The following is an 18,203-nucleotide window of genomic DNA, read 5'->3' on the forward strand; positions in this document are numbered from 1 at the left end:
GGGCTACAAAGTATGCACACTGGAATCTCTAAATATCCAGGGCTCCCTCAGAAGCAAATATAATTTGCTCCTTCCAGTGAGACAGGCATAAGGTCAATCACGTGTAGCCATTTCTGTTTTTATTCTAGGCATTTCTGTCATCAGCCTTTTTGCCTCTGGTTCTAATATTATTGTGTGATTCTTCCACCTCGCCTCTCTTCCCACCTCATTTCACCCAGAGCCTTTAACTAACCTTTGGGTTTCTCGGTCCCTGTTAAACAATTTCTTCTTCACTCTCGATCTCTGAGCACAGGGTCTGCTTCTTCCATCCTTGTCTCTACGGGTCCTGTCCCAAATGCATGACTCCCCCCAGTGCCCTGTCCAGAACAGGATACTCATGCTCCAGTGCCCCATGTGGCCCGTGGAGGACAATGTGTGGATGAGGCAGAGATGCCCCACCCATTACTGCTCCACACCCCTTTGAGATGTACTCCGACAGGTGAAAACCCCCTCTCCCACACTCTCCCTGTGCCCTCAAGAGAGGGCCCTCTATTGACCTCTATTCATTTCTCTGTCAGTCACTCCACGTGCCACTTGCACTCCTTTCCAGAAGAACTGGCCTCACGCTCAATGACGTGTGTCGCTGTGAAGATTTAGCCAACACCATACCCCGATAGTTCCCTGCCATCTTTGCCTTGACTCCATCATTACGTTTGAGCCACCCACATCCATGGAACACCCTAGATTTTGTACTTAGTTACCCAGAATTATTCTGAAATATAAATCCTGCACCCCACTCTCTGATCACAACCTTATCTTCTAGCTCTCTTACTCCATCCCTTTAACTATACCTGTTCTTTGACCATTGGAGACCCTTGATCCTTCATTTTTACTCTTTCATTCTCCTCTTATTTTCCCTCTTTTCATATCCAACCTAGACCACAGGGTCATCATTTCAACTCCTTTGCCAACCACCCATGTTCCCTGATCCCTTGTCTCTCAGCTCCACTAGACTGAAAAAGCTCTAGAGTTGGATCAATCCGAATGTTGCCTTTCTCCCCTTTAGGAAAGGCCGAAAAAAGTCACAGGCCTGTCTCAATTGGCATCACTATAAATTTGTAGTCTCAGTCTTCAGTGCTGCATTCGATGTATCAGTCATTAGCTTTTTTTGCATTCTCCACATTACCCTTGTCCGATCTCTCTTCTCCACAAGCTTCCCACTTTACCGTCTCATCATCAGGCTGGATGGAGACCTTGCTTCCTACTTCACAGGACAGACGGAAATTACTTGATGGGAATTCCTTAAAGTCCCATCCCTGTGTTAGAAATTCACCTGCAAGGATGACTCTTGGTCCATGTTTCCCTCTGCTTTCAATGACAAGCCATGCTTTCTGTGCTGGATTTGCAGCAAAATTATACCCATTTTTCAGGTGTTGGGCTGGACATAATTTCTTCATGAGCCCGTCATTTGTTCTCCACAGCATAAAAAGTTGTTATTGTTCACTGTCTATATTTTTGCTAAACTGTAAGCTCCATATACGACACAGCTATCAGGCAGTGTCACATCACAGAGACTCTACTACAGTGAAAGTCTAATACTAATGATATTTTCTTACAGGAAACAAACCTCCACAAGAGGGGAATTCATAAGTGACTCCTTAAAAGGTTCTTGACACCCACATAGATGTTTATATTCAATAGCTGTATACTATCAATTCTTTTTCTGAAAAGTTGATGTGTTGGTGAATTGACTTTTTATTAACCAAATCCATTTTTAAATGCACTGGGAGAAGTCTGCATATATAAGAAACTCAACAATAATGCAAATTGATTTTGTATACGAAAAGTGGTTTTGTAATAAAAATAATCACATTGCTGGCTTCCCTGGTGGCGCAGTGGTTGAGAATCTGCCTGCCAATGCAGGGGACACGGGTTCGAGCCCTGGTCTGGGAAGATCCCACATGCCGCGGAGCAACTAGGCCCATGAGCCACAACTACTGAGCCTGCGCGTCTGGAGCCTGTGCTCCGCAACAAGAGAGGCCGCGATAGTGAGAGGCTCACGCACCATGATAAAGAGTGGCCCCCACTTGCTGCAACTAGAGAAAACCCTCGCACAGAAACGAAGACCCAACACAGCCAAAAATAAATAAATAAATATTAAAAAAAAATCACATTGCGACGTTTCTGCTTTTTAAGTTGTCTTTTTCATATATTGGATTTCTTGAAGTGTAGCACAGCTGGATATGCATTCCTCACTTATATGATGAATGGGTTTCAAAAGACCTGTCAATTTTTACATAAATACATAACCACTGAATTCTAAGATATATTTTAGAAATAATTTTTTACAATGAATAAAAGTAGTGGTCTCTGGAAATCATTAAAAAATATTTAAGAATCAAATATTAACAAAGTTACCCCAGCAATAAGAAGTCTATTACAAAACTCTGGTATGGGATGCGGGGTGCTGGATGATGCTAATGTAATCACTAAACCTACCTGTTCCTGACTGGACATCTTTAGTGCAGGTTGCAACACCTCAGAGTTTTAGAACAGAAATCTTTCAGTTTCTCTCCAGCCCCCTCCTTGGTACTGCTGAGCTGACTTGCTCATTTATAATATTCTGAATCTGTGCTTGCTTACACTTAGGAGGAAACAGACTAACACAACATGACAAAGGAGAGAAAATGAGAGGTTGATAGGAAAACAGCAAGATGGCCAGAGTGACACCCAGGGCAAGGTTACCGTGGCAATGTGACACACGGTGAGAAAGATCACTCAGGCCCAGGGTGACAGGAAACAAATCAGGCAACACGGTGACAAAAGAAACACCTCCGAAGCAGACAATGAATCAGCTTTGGTCAAAGTCCAGTAATTACCAAACTGCAATGAATTTTCACATTTAAAAACGGTGCTCTGACTAGCCGAGGTTTTCGTCTACCTTGAAAAGTGACCTGCACCCCGTGAGCTGCTTACCTCCGCAAGATAGAACTCGTCGTAATTCCTTCTGAAGGTTTCTCCTTTGTGATAGTTGCTGGCAGCCACTATCACGTCCACAGTCACCATGCTGAGGATGAACATGTGGAAGACGGATGACCGCATCATTTGCTGAGGAGGAAAAACAGATGAACTCTTAACAAAGAAACAAACCCATGATTCGACAGAACTAGGTGCTTAGGCCTTGGTCTGCAACATCTTTGTGATATGCTGCTGTGCAGAACAGTCTTTTTTTTAAAAAAATTTATTTTATTGAAGTATAATTGATTTACAATGTTGTGTTAATTTCTGCTGTACAGCAAACTGATTCAGTTATACATACATATATTGACACATTCCTTTTCAGATTCTTTTCCATTATGGCTTATCATAGGATATTGAATATAGTTCCCTGTGCTCTACAGTAGGGCCTGTTGTTTATCCATTCTATATAATAGCTTGCATCTGCTAATCCTAAACTAACAACCCCTCCCTCCCCCACCCCCCTGCCCCTTGGCAACCACATGTCCAGAACAGTCCTTCTAAGATAACGTGATGAATTTCACTAAATAGTGTGAGCAAAGGAATCATTTTTCTGCAGGCAGCTAAAAAATAACTGGGGAGAGAGTTTCAGAGACTTTTGGTTAAAAGCTGAAAATACATTTCATTGAACTTGTATATAGCCTATATCTTAATTTTCACTGATTAGTTAGGAAGCTTTTATCCTTACTACTGACTCTATGCAGAAATTATTTTTGGAAAGCTGATACCACATAACAAGTATTGCTTTATTCTGTCAAGAGAAAGAGCTACTGCTGAGGAAAGCATTTTAGAGATAATCGTAAAACCAGAAAAGTGGGAGAAACCTAAGATCTATTTATTTTTAAATTTATTGCCTCTGTAAATTATTTATTTCTTTAAATTACTATTTTAAATAATTTACTCTCTATGTTTTAAACCACTTTATTGAGGTATGGTTGACATTTTAAAAAGTGGTACCTATTGAATGTATACAACTCAATGAGCTTGGGGGTAAAAATACACCCATGAAAGCATCACCATCATCAAGGCCATATACATAGCCGTCACCACCCAAAGCTTCCTTTCAACTCCATTATTATTATTATTAGTGGTAAGAACACAACATAACATCTATCCTCTTAGCAAATTTTAAATATACAATAGAGTATTGCTAACTACAGGCACTTATGCTGTATAGTAGATCTTCAGAATTTATTTATCTTATATATTGGAACTTTGTACCCTTTGCATAAATATGTTATTGAAAATTATACTACAAGTAATAATAGCTAATGTCTATATTTATAATTATTATGTGCCTGGAGCTGTTGTAGGTGCTTTACATAAATTAACTCATTTTATGTCATAACGGCCCTAGGAAGTTACCCTAACTTTATAGAGAAGGAAACTGAGGCTCAGAGAAGTTAAATAACTTTCTCTCTGACACACACGTGTTGAAGATGGAACCACAATTTGGACCCAAGTCTGGTCCCAGTCTGCTGCCTACACTGAGGTGAAATAATTAGGCATTCCAAAAAAATGACTATTATTATAATAGCTACCATGTATTGAATACTATAAGTATGTTATTTATTTCATCTCTTTTCATTTCCACCATATACACAGTGGGATATATTAATCACTTCTTCCAGTGAGTTCAGAAAGATTAAGTCATTTGTCCAAGCCCACACAGCAAGTATACAGCAGAGCCAGGCTCCATACCCATGTCTGTTTAAGTCCATTCTGGTAGCCCCTGCCCACTGTGGGGTAGGAAGTATATAAAAGGACAGAGTAGAAGCTAAAGGCCCTGGGCAGAAGAAGGAGGAGAGAGAGGCTGACCACATAACAAACCACTGAATCACATCCCTGGGGGCCAACTGCCCAGGGACTGGTGCCACCATGTAGCAGGGTCTCGCCTGTTCTTAGTACTTACAGACACATACGGACACCATTTGATCTCGACCTGAGACTCCTTTGGTCTTTGCAACTGAAAGAACATAACTAAAGCAGAACCTAAGAACAGAAAAAGAGGCAAAGGATGCCTCTGAGCCCACCACTGGCTCTCTGCATCCACATAGGCACATTCATATGGCTTCATAACCCTGCAGTCAGCAACAGCACGGGCTCTGAGCCAAAGTGTGTGGAGCTGAAACTCTACCACATACGAACTCTGGCCCTGAGCAAGATACTTAAACCTCTCTGTGCCTCAGTTTTCCCATCAGTTAAAATGGAGACAATACTGGACACTCTAAAAGTTGTTATCATAAACAAGTAAATATCTGTAAGCTCTTACATCAGCACTTGCATATTATAAATGTTCTATTAAGACTTGCAGTAAAAAAATGCAATTCTGTGAATGAGGTATTTTTCTGTTCAGGAATGAGAAATAAACTGTACCAGGTCAAAGAATTAATTATGTTGTATATTTGAGTCCAGAACCAAGTGAGATAAATAAAAGTAATAAAGTCTAATAATGTGAGAGATGTCAGAGCCATTGGAAAAGCAGATAGCTAGTAAGGTTGTGTGTCACCATGGCTACTGATGCATTCTTACATCCATTTATTTGCCCTTGACTTTATTTTATGGGTAATACAAAATCAAGTTCCAGAACTGTCAATGAACATATTTAAATGCACATCAATTTGCCTGCAGGAACTACTGGCCTTCATAAAGTAGATAAGCAAATCAGTGGCCAAGTTTCTATCCTCATTAGAATTTTTATTTAGTCTTTCTTGCATTGTGAGAGTTAAATTCCATAACTATTATTCCTTTTCTATACTCTTTTCAATATAATGTTCTATGAAAAACATTTCAACTGATTTCCACTTCATCTGCATGACAGAAAAGCCACAACTTTCTATTTTCCTTAGCTGTGGATTTATGTCTTAAGTTAACTGTTATTACTGAAAGGTCCAAACAAAGCTTTTAGCCATGGCTGTCAAAAAACTTTTAAATTGGTTTTGTAACTGTCACAGCTTCACTTTGGTGCTGTCATTATAATTAGGTTGTTTTTTGTCTGAATGTCTGCGTATCCCTGTTGGTACAGAGTCATTAAAATAATCACTTACAATGGATTTTGATATGCTATAATCACCATTGCTTGGCTGACTTGCTCCAAAGTAATAACTTTAAATATTAAATAAGAATTAAGGTAATCAGTATGTGCAGTAGCCAAATTTAAATAATAAAACCAGTAACTTTAGCTTTAAAGGTAGAGCTAGCTACAAAGACCACTTCAACTCAATCCAATTCAACAAACGTTTGAACTTGGCTACAGGCTTCCTTAGTGTAGTACGGCTGCCAACATTACACTTAGAGTCACGCTTACATCTATAGGACAGTCCAAATTTATACCCCGCGATTTTTCATTTTGTTGTAAAAATTAATGTAAAGGAAAATGTTAAAGTTGTAAGTGCCACAAAATATTATATAACTTGAGATTTTCACAATTGTATGATTTAATATGGATGTAGGCTATATAGATAAACATACACATACATATATATATATATATTTATATATGTGTATATATCTATATATTTATAGATATATTTAATATAGGACTCTTCAGATCCTGCATACACATTAGATTTTTAAAAATTCCCTTCAATTGCCATGTCTTTTTTTTTTTTTTGAGGTACGCGGGCCTCTCACTGTTGTGGCCTCTCCCGCTGCGGAGTACAGGCTCCGGACGCGCAGGCTCAGCAGCCATAGCTCACGGGCCCAGCCGCTCCACGGCATGTGGGATCTTCCCGGACCGGGGCACGAACCCGTGTCCCCTGCATCGGCCGGCGGACTCTCAACCACTGCGCCACCAGGGAAGCCCCACATATGTATTTTAAATAGATAGGTAGATAGATACACACATACAGAGAGAGAGAGCGGAAAAAATAAAGTATTATACATCAAACACCCAGAATCACAGAAGCACCAGTCACATCATGTATTTAGTTTAACAGTAGTGGGGAAAGTTAAGCCACATCAGTCAATCATATTTCATTAAATTACCTCATTACTTATAGCTGGTGGGGAAGACAGACAGACGTATACCAATAAACTAGACAAGGGTACAGAAAGCAGAAAAGAGAGTAAAAATACAAGACACGATACCAGTGAAGAAAGTTAGCCAATGCGAAGCAATTTCACCTGAAACAAGGACAGAGCTGATTTTTAAATGTTCTTCACTTATAAGAGAATTTGAGCCAGTCCCCATTTATGCTGAGTTAAGATTTCAACAGTTTGAAGTTATGAAGACATAAAACTTACGGGAAGACTTTTTGGGAATAATGGAAATTCACGCACTACTTACCCTTATGCCATCTTTGTAAACCAAAGTCACACTTCTGTAACTTATTTCATGGGTCACCCAAACAAAGGCCTCCTGACACCCAGCAGGTAAAATGAATGAGAACAGCAGACCCAGAGTCATGTACTAAACACACAGGGACCACCCTCACTTCTACAAAGAATCGGGTTCATTTCTCCTTTCTTTTTGCAAACAATGTTTTCCTTCATGCATGCATTTACGTGTGTATTTATATATGTGTGCACTTATGAATTTATTATTTATTTATTTTCTGTCCATAGAGTGATGGGCAAAGAGAAATACTTTGCTACTCTGAGAAAAGTGACCATACGAATCTGTGGATAAATAAAACACATATTCCCAGTGCTGTCGGGAAAACAAAATGGACCGTTGTGAGACTCCTGGAAACTAGAGAGACGGTGCCCAATGCGGCGGCCACTGCCCAGGTCCAGCCAATTACACCACATGGGAGTGAGGGTCCTATGTTGCCAGATCTTTCTATTTTACAAAAGCAGTAGGATATATGGGTTTTCATATGAAATTTCTGCTTTTTAAACTTGGGGTCAAATTTGGAAACTAAGTTCCACTTTCAAGACAAAATCAATAATTCCTAATACCCAAATGGGGACTCCCAGTCACCTGTTTACCATCTCAGATACTGCTTCTACCTCATTCTTCCAATCTTTTTCAACAAATGGCCAAATCACTAACTCAATTTAATTACAGCTGTTCAAATGCTTCATTCCTATAAATTCTACTTTTTTAGTAGGTAGGAATTGGTTTTGATTCTTTTCAACTGTTATTCCTAAGACTACATTTCTAAACACAGATGTATTTATTTCACATGCTGACCATGACCGTTATGATTCTTATTGTCATGGAGTTTCCTCTGGTTGGAAAAGCAGACATTAAATAACAAATTATACCATTAAATTTTTAAAATTAAAATTATGATAAACACAAAAGAAAAGCATAGGAGGATATGGGCACATATAACTGGGCTACCTGATCTGTTTCTTTGAGGACGAAGAAGGCTTCCTTAAGAAAGTGACATCTGAGCTGAATTCTGAATTCTGAGTGGGAGAGAAGAGTGTTCTAGAAAGAGGAAACACTATGTGCAAATGACAGGGCCTCCGGGAGGCAGAAATGCTGTTTTATAGAAGAGATATAATGTTTAAATTCAGGGGTAAAGGGTCTTAGGAGACTGGCTTCTAACGCTGACCGCTAGGTTACCTCTGGGAAGTGGAATGAGGGAGGATACTCGGAAGAAGTTAAAGCAAACTCTTACTTTTTATTTTATTTCTACAGTTTAAAAGTCATTTTAGAAGAACACACTCACATTTTGCTCGTTTTAAAAATAAAAAGAGTGACCGACAAGGGCTTAATTTCCAAAATATACAAACAGTTCACGCAGCTCAATATCAAAAAACCAAACACCCCAATCCAAAAATGGGCAGAATGACCTAAATAGACATTTCTCCAAAGAAGACACACAGATGGCCAACAAGCACATGAAAAGATGCTCAATAGCTCTAATTACTAAAGAAATGCAAATTAAAACTACAATGAGGTACCACTTAACACCAGTCGGTATGGCCATCATCAAAATAGCTACAAATAATAAATGCTGGAGAGGGTGTGGAGAAAAGGGAGCCCTCCTACAATGTTGGTGGGAATGTAAACTAGTGCAACTACTATGGAGAACACTACGAAGGTTCCTTAAAAAACTAAAAATAGAGCTACCATGTAATCCAGCAATCCTACTCCTGGGCATATATCCAGAGAAAACTCTAATTCAAAAAGATACATGCTCCCCAATGTTCACTGCAGCTCTATTTACAACAGCCAAGACATGGAAGCAACCTAAGTGTCCATCAACAGAGGAATGGATAGAGAAGATGTTGTGTGTGTGTGTGTGTGTGTGTGTGTATATATATATATATATATATATATATATATATATATATATATAAAATTATTATTATTATACTATTTTTTTTTTTTTTTTTTTTTGCGGTACGTGGGCCTCTCACTGTGTGGCCTCTCCCATTGCAGAGCACAGGCTCCGGACGCTTAGGCTCAGTGGCCATGGCTCATGGGCCCAGCTGCTCCGCGGCATGTGGGATCTTCCCAGACTGGGGCATGAACCCGTGTCCCCTGCATCGGCAGGCAGACTCTCAACCACTGCGCCACCAGGGAAGCCCCTGCTCTATCCTTTTAATGGATACAAACAAATAACTATATGATTAAACAGCCATATAGATGTAGCCCACAGGAGAGGTTCAGAGGACAGTATTTTGCTACTTGTGTACCAATCCTTGAAATGCACCAGTCCCCACCTGGGGAAAGATCCGAAAGAAAGACAGAAGATGTGTTCTCATCCTGAAGCAGGTGATAAACCTTTCCCCAAATTATAGGGGGGGATATGAAAAACTATAAGAAGCAGTCCCCTTGTAGGAAGAGGATTTACAACTGAAAATAGAAAGAGGGTGAAGAAAAGAAAATTCTCCAGGAGGAAGAATCAGTTTTCTGCTCCCAACATGGGACAGCTTGAGTTTTCACCCTTAAAGAGGAGGCAAATGGAAATACAAAAAGCCCTGGAACGGCAGGGATGCCGCTCTTGTTAAGGTGATGCTGTTTTGAATGAGTTACTGCTATTGGTGGGCAGGGAGGGGGCACATGAAAGAGAAGAGGCCTCTGTGGTCCACTGAAGAAAAGGATTTTATTAGGCTTTCTGGGGAGCTCAGAGCAGAAGGTAAGTCCAGAAGGTTCACAGGCCAGAGACCTCATGGCCCATCCTCCGGTCGCTTGCCAGGACTTTGGGCTCCCCTGCAATCCCATCGCCTCGTGTCTGCTGCAGGTGCACTTTGTTAAGGAAGTGCCTTTGTTATACCACGCTGCTTGGAGAGCTTGCAGACGCAGAACAACAGACTACATATTCAAGACATTTCCTTCCTGCGTACATGGTGAGGTACTCAAGTAAGTGAATTGTGATCTTGACTGCCCCTGGCCCCAAACAATTCAGGCCTTTGCAGAAGAATACCTTTACAAGGTTTAATGAGACAACAAAATTCTTCATCAATTCATTACCACTGGCCTGCTTTTACCTGTGTGCGTTCATTTACCAGAAATTTACCAAATCCCTAGTGTGTATCTAAAAAGGATGCCAGGTCCCGGGAATACAGGATGGAGTGTAACATTGCCCACAAATTTGGGTGGATCTAGAGCTTGGAGAGCTGTAGATTTCCTCATATAAAATCAAATCAAAGACCTTTGGGGGTAACTTTTAGAAATGGCATCATACCGCACCTGGAGGCAAGCTGGGGCACGTCCCTGGGGTTTGTTGACATCTACGGCTACCAGCTGCCACCCGCCAGCGGAGTCTTCGTGAAACATCTTCAAGACAAAGGGGAAATGCGTCAGAGACACTTACAATGGAACATCAAGAACTCTAACTTTGTCTGCAGCTTTTTACGTTTCCTTTGTTATCAAAGATTTGTCTTCTTATGGCTTTATATTTAGAACATGAGTCATTCCAATGATGTCCATTTTAACACTGCAAACTTAAGTGAATAATCATAATAAAGATTATAGCTTGCATTAATTGAGCACTTGCTATGCATCAGGCCGTTTCTGCCTTACATATGCTTTGCATATAACTGCCCAAATATTCTTCTCCACAAGACTTTAAAAGTAGGTATTTTATCCCCATTATGTTGATTATTATATATAACACCTCAGAGAAAATGAAAATTAGAATTCCAAAGCGTGGTGTGTTTTTACAAAAAGTGGTAAACTTTTTTCTTTATTTAGTAGACAGTTCTCACTGAACCAATAGAAAAATATTCTCAGGATAAATAATATAATGTGCATTTAGCATAGGGAAAGAGGGGAATGTTGTTTTATTTTATTTTTTAAATTAATTAATTTATTTTTGGCTGCAGTGGGTCTTTGTCGCTGTGTGTGGGCTTTCTCTAGTTGCAGCAAGCAGGGGCTACTCTTTGTTGTGGTGCGTGGACTTCTCATTGCGGTGGCTTCTCTTGTTGTGGAGCACGGGCTCCAGGCATGCAGGCTTCGGTAGTTGTGGCTTGCGGGCTCAGTAGTTGTGGCACATGGGCTTAGTTGCTCCGTCGCATGTGGGATCTTCCAGGACCAGGGCTTGAACCTGTGTCCCCTGCATTGGCAGGTGGATTCTTAACCACTGCGCCACTAGGGAAGTCCGGGAATGTTATTTTAATGGTAGGAGAATTACAAATCACTTAAAAGACTTTGTGAAATTAGCTTGTGTAAGCCACGATTAATCTGCTCAGCAGAAATTTTATGTATACATATTTATGAAGGGAAGAAGTAGTATCTTTTGGCTTAAAAGACATAAATGATGAAATTCAGGATAGTACAGGATGCTAAAATCTGACAGTCATTGAATTAGACATCCAGGTTGCTGGATGTGTAGGTTATCTTACTCATATTCTACCACCTTAAAAATTAGTTATCGGGCCTCCCTGGTGGCGCAGTGGTTGAGAGTCCGCCTGCCGATGCAGGGGATACGGGTTCGTGCCCCGGTCTGGGAGGATCCCATATGCCGCGGAGCGGCTGGGCCCGTGAGCCATGGCCGCTGGGCCTGCGCATCCGGAGCCTGTGCTCCGCAACGGGAGAGGCCACAACAGTGAGAGGCCCACATACCGCAAAAAGAAAAAAAAAAAAAAATTAGTTATCTAGGGGCTTCCCATGAGACACATGAGACACACATGCCCATGAGACACAACTACTGAGCCCGGGTGCCGCAACTACTGAGCCTGCGCTCTAGAGCCCACGAGTCACAGCTACTGAGCCTGCGAGCCACAACTACTGAAGCCTGTGCACCTAGAGCCCATGGTCCACAACTAGAGAAGCCACTGCAATGAGAGGCCGGTGCACCACAATGAAGAGTAGCCCCTGCTCGCCGCAACTAGAGAAAGCCCACATGCAGCAATGAAGACCCAACGCAGCCAAAAATAAATAAATCAATAAATAGATTTATTTAAAAAATTAGTTATCTATCAATAATATACTACACTGGAAAGCATGTACCACTTATAAATATTTTACCACAAATATATATTTTCTTTTCAATTCCTTACGTGTGCATGCAGGGGTGTGGTGGAATAGGGTAGAATTAAGGATTTTTATTTTTCTAAGAAAAGACACCAACTACAAGCACTCACTGTTTTATTCCAGCCTGAGCTCACTATCTCACAGACATAAACATGTCCTTTGCCATATTTATGTCTTCGTGTTCGTCTGACCCTGTCTGTGTTCAAAAGGGTAACTGTTGATGGAAAACATGAGATGATGCAAAGATCCCATTACCTAGGATTTATCATTATAATTTCAAACTCCTGGTAACAGAGGTAGTAGATCATTTGCAGAAAGAAAACTTGCCCTCTATAAAATAAGGGAGGTGGAGAGTGACAAATGCCAAAATTCAGAGGCCATACATGTATTTCTAAAATGACAAAATGGTGGTGCACATTTACACAAAGATTCTCTGATCCAAGATGCCAATTACAAATGGTTCTTCTCAGCTGTCCATTTACAGGATTCTGATTCCCTTTAGAATGAATTTTAAAAGGTAAGTTTAGTGGTAGAATCAAGCACATCCATCACAAATAGGCTCATTCTGAGAATACATACATTGGTTGAGATGCAAGCATGCATAAGTGCCTTTTAAAGTATCTGTCAAATGTCTGGGAGTCTCTTTTTAAGGAGAAAAGACAAAAGCAATCCCGCCAGTCACGAGGTAGGAACCCTCTGTACAAGCATCCTCTACTCTCTTACCATGGAGCAAAGGATTCCTGGGGCACATATGTGCTTTCATCAGAAGCAGACTAATTTTCTCTGTTAAATGATTTTTTTTCCAATAGACTAAAATCAAATGAATCAATTTAATTGTTAGTAAAAGTGCTCCCTCAAGGTCAGTTCTTTGTGTGAAATAAAGTGAAGGAAATGCAAACATGGTCCATTTCTCTTTAGTTCCCTGAATTATACAACAACATTTGGATTGGTTAATGTAACAGTAGCTACGTGAGGCACATGGTGGGATATCCAGAGCCATGAATCCTAGGGTGAAGTCCTTGGGGAGTGTGGCAGGGGCAGGGGCTGCCAGCTGTCCCTCCATATCTGTTCTTCTTGTCTTACAAACTAAGAAAAATTTTATGGCCACCAAAAAAAAAAAAAAAAAGGACATTCTTTCCCTTTCTTGAAGCTCATCTTGACCATGTAATTATATATATATATATATATATATATATATATATATATATATATATATATATATATACACTGGTCTATGAAATGAAAGTAGAAACTTTCTATTTTTTTCTTTCCTGCTCTTTGGAATATGGATGTAAGAGTTAGAGCTACAGCAGCCATTTTAGTCCAGGAGGCAATTTGGGGAATGGAAGTGATGCAAGGCGGAGCAAAAAGGTAGAAGGATTCTGGATCTATAGCAACACAGACCACCGTAACAACCTTGAATGACATCCTCCAACTTTACATGAGAGAGAAAGGAACTCTATCTTATAGAAGCCACTTATTTGGGGCTTTTTGTCCCTTGCAGCTGAACCTAAGTTAACACAACTGGCTTAAGTTTGAATGTCCAATGATTTATTTCAGTTTTAAAGATACTAACTGTTCTCCTCTCGTTATATTATTAATACAGGTTTACTATTAAATACTTAGAAAATGTGTATGAGCTGTAAAAAAAAATCTTAAGCCCATTCCCCAGAGACAAGCACCCCTAAAATTTCAGAGTTAACCTTTCAGGTATATTATGCCCCCCCACCACATATACATATAAACATGAGACCCTTTTACTGCATTAATATGTTATTTGCATATTTTCATATCAATAAAGTTCAATCATGATTTAATGGCTTGCATTTATTCTAATTTCATAATTTATAATCAATAATTTATGGCTAGAGTTAATTTTCTTTCTCTCTTTCTTTCTCTGGTTTTCTTTTTTACTGAGATGCCTCCATAAACATTCTCAAATGTATATCTTTGAGCATCGACCAGAATTTTTCTTAGGATAAATTCCTAGAAGTACAATCTCTTTGTCAAATAGTTTAAATGTTTTTAAGGCTTTTGACACATATTGCCAAACTATTTTCTAGAAAGGATGCTCTAATTCACACTTAGTAATTATGTATGAGAGTACCCCTTTCTCCACCTTTCAGTCAACAAGAAAACCTTTTTTTGTTTGTTTTAATAGAAAAGAGAAGCCAGAAAAAAGATAGCACATTGACAGCAGGGCCTGTAATGACCAAATTAAAAGGAGGTAGGATCTCAGGGAGCAAAACTGAAGACTCTTATGGCTGAGGAAGCTGGTGTGTTTTTTTTTTTTTTCTTCGGTACGCGGGCCTCTCACTGTTGTGGCCTCTCCCGCTGTGGAGCACAGGCTCCGGACGCGCAGGCTCAGCGGCCATGGCTCATGGGCCTAGCCGCTCCGCGGCATGTGGGATCTTCCCGGACTGGGGCATGAACCCGTGTCCCCTGCATTGGCAGGCGGACTCTCAACCACTGTGCCACCAGGGAAGCCCAGGAAGCTGGTTTTGAGCCCCCATTCTAGCACGTACCAGTTACGTAATACTGGATAAAATAATTAACTTTCCAATCCTTGTCCTTTTTTAATCTGCAAAGCAGAGACAATAATAATACCAACTTCACAATGTTATTGTGAAGACTAAATAAGATTGCTTGTAAAGCCAATAGCGTAGTGCTTAGTGCAGCTCTCAAGATATGTGATTTACTGTAATAAATTGTTATGAGTTAGTGGAGTATTACCAATAACCACGTGAGCACTTTCCTCTTAGTACAATCACTTGGGAATCCATGGAGGTTTCAGTCTTGAGAATCATCTCATGTTTGCCTGTTTGCAACTGTCAGTGTTTTATAAAGGGTCACTTGATTTTGCTAAGAATGCTTTGCGGATTGTTCTATTGTACTTTAGGCAGAATATCATCATCAATGACAATAATAACAGATTATCTAATGGGAGGTGGTAGAGAATGGATCTTGGTAATACGGGTGACCACTAGCAACTGAATTAAAATTCCAAACCCAAGACACACATACACATTTGGTAATGAAAAGAAAATCCCATGCTCTTTGGGTTCTTTCAAAATCAATCATCTTAAAAAACAGGTAATAGTCACTATCACACAAAATAATGAGGGTGGACACTTGACTTGATTTCTTAATTAAATAATATACTCAATGACTCAGACTCACAAGATATAATTCTCATGTATGGCTTCCCATGATGAATGTATTATTCCATTACTATAGTTTCTTATTAGAAGGAGCTCACTTTTGTACCTTCTACCAAAGCCTTGCCAGAAATTGCTTTCACTAAATTGCTTTCTCACATATTTTAATGATGTATATTCATGTGGAAACTAATAGTCTTGGAATGCAGTAAACAAATTTTTACTCAAGTTTTGTTTTGGAGCATTACGTTGTACACATCTTTTCATGGAGGGGAAATTCTTTTTATTTTCCATCATGTGCCTTCTCATCTATGCCTTTCTGCCTTTAAGCCGGTATTGCACATTTACACAGAAGTTGTTCCAGTATTGTAGGAACTCACATTCTGAGACGGTTCATGGAACTACAAAGGAGAAAGAATTCCTGTGTCCTTTTATCAACTCCACCCTCATCCGTCTTGTATCTTATTAATTCAGAAAACATGGGCCAGGAAATGTGCTCAGTCAGAGACAATGACAGACCCAGAAATTACTGCTCTCTTTAGACAATCAGTATATCTACTTACCCGTCCCTCAATATGACCCTACTGGGCCATGATTTGTATATAAAAGTTAGGTACGGATTGATTGCCGGAGGCTGCCTTGTGTCTCTTGTCACTATATATACAAAACTTAGCCTTGCAGGGCCCTGAAGTTTAGTTCTTACAGTTCTCTTCCAGGAAAAGTGAGATGAGCTCATTCCTACCGTGAATCAGCCTAGATCAGAAAACCACAAGACTGGCAACAGGTATCTGAGGTGAAGTGGCTATTAGAGAATGGGAGTGCAAGTCTGGACCAGACACGCACGATGCCCAGGACGTGTTCCGCTAGCACATCGGCCCATCCCAACACCTTTCTCTGGGGCAACACCCCTACAAACATGTAGCATGGGAAGTCCTATTGTGGGCTGACACAGGGGGCTATTATAACCTGGATGTACAAATCTCTTGCACTTTAATCCAACATATAACTGAACGTGTGGCAACAGTGACCTGTGTCAAATGATTATGCAGGTACGAGAGACCCTCCCCACAGAGTTCAGGCCAACTACTGACTACTAAACTGAAAATTTCCACATCGTTTTCCTGCTACCTGCTCTATAATGGTCTCCATAAGACCTTTGGCATTAATGTTTCTGTAATTTGTTTCTATGCTGTGACTCTGAGGCAGGTTGCTTTGTTATTTTAAAGGAAGAGTTCTCATCACTGATTCTCTTTTGCCTCTTAACATATCAGAGCCAATTCCTGTTGAATCTCTTAAGATGTCAGAAAGCCCCTACTTTATCCTGTTAATGTGTATTATTTTTCTTTCTACTCACACAGCCCTCCTGGAAAGTCCAGGGACTTAGAAATATCGACAAGTCCACCATCCTCAGGACCCTCTTTGCCCTCCTATGAGGATAACTGACAGAGAACAACTGCAGAAATCCCACATACTAGGGGAAGACAAGAACTGACTTCATTTCTGAAAAGCTGTGTGCTTCACAAGACACAACCATCTTTATGTTATTTCCTTAAAGCCCATCTGTTCTGTTAGAATTAGAAACTTGTGATTTAGTGTTTTAAACCATCGAACGACAGGGCCTTTGTGGAGAGCTGTCTCTGATTTTACAAACGTAACAGGATTATGGCAAATGATGCCTCTCCCTTCCACACACACAAAAGCATCTGGAACACTTGCTGAGTGGCTGGCGAGGGGATGGGCGGGGCCTGCGGCCTGTTGCCAGGCAGCCCAAGGGGTGTTTTACCAGAGAGGCTGCTGCTGGAGCTTCGGTTGCTTAGCAACCAGGTCCTCAGCCACAGCATTTTTCTTAATGAAGGTTTTTCACAATTCTCTGTGTGATTACCTCTGCGGAATACCTAGACGCATTACGTCTGAATTACCACCTTATTCCTCCTGATTAAGGACAATTTTGCATCAAAGCAATTTTATACAACTGTGTTCACAGTCTCTCCACATTTCACTTTCTATTGTGATTCGGTGGCACTTCCAAACACCACTTTTCCAGCTGTGGCTTTACAAGTAAGAGTTACTTAATAAGCACTATATGGTTTTAAAGACATTTTAGGTCATCTCTCAGGAATATCGAATGTGAATTCTGTGTGGAGTTCATAGTTCTCTGTCCCACTTCGTTCTCAATGTCTATACTGGAAAACACACCTTCACGAGGCCGTCACTCTATTTAAAAGACATGTCAGAATGGACTTGAAACTTTACGATTTCTCATAGTTCACTAAAAGGATGAGAGAAGAAATGAGTACTACATGTGGCGGACTCACTGAAGGTTTTCCTACATGCCATCTGTGACATAACCTAGATAACACTTAAAAAAATCTTTCATGGCAGTTTGAATATCTGTTTGACAAAACTGAATAATATAAATACTATTTCATCTATAATGAACTAGACCATTCGAACTTTCACAACATCATAAAAATACTGCCCAAGGCTCTTCCAAATTGAGCATGTTTAATAGCATTTTCACTATTAGTTATTAAATATAAATTTTATTTTTTACCTTTGCACTTCTTAATTTTATTCCTCTGCTTCCTCATCCCCACTCCCAGTGAGCCACTATCCTGAATCCTTTTCTTTATAATTTTAATACATAGGCATAAATACAATTATTTTTT

At 40.1% G+C, this 18,203-nt stretch overlaps 1 protein-coding gene across 2 annotated transcripts in view; it reads right to left on the minus strand.

Annotated features, from left to right (window-relative positions):
• NALCN (sodium leak channel, non-selective) overlaps positions 1-18,203 on the minus strand; it is a 263,906-nt gene that overhangs the window by 162,104 nt on the left and 83,599 nt on the right. For both annotated transcript variants that reach the window (XM_060079639.1, XM_060079640.1), the window contains 2 exons: positions 10,592-10,678; positions 2,956-3,087 (listed from right to left, as the gene is read on the minus strand). In XM_060079639.1, coding sequence (XP_059935622.1) covers positions 2,956-3,087; positions 10,592-10,678 — 219 coding nt within the window. The remainder of the gene's footprint in view (positions 1-2,955; positions 3,088-10,591; positions 10,679-18,203) is intronic.

The sequence above is a fragment of the Mesoplodon densirostris genome, chromosome 17 (genome assembly GCF_025265405.1).
Source record: "Mesoplodon densirostris isolate mMesDen1 chromosome 17, mMesDen1 primary haplotype, whole genome shotgun sequence".
NCBI lineage: Eukaryota > Metazoa > Chordata > Mammalia > Artiodactyla > Ziphiidae > Mesoplodon > Mesoplodon densirostris.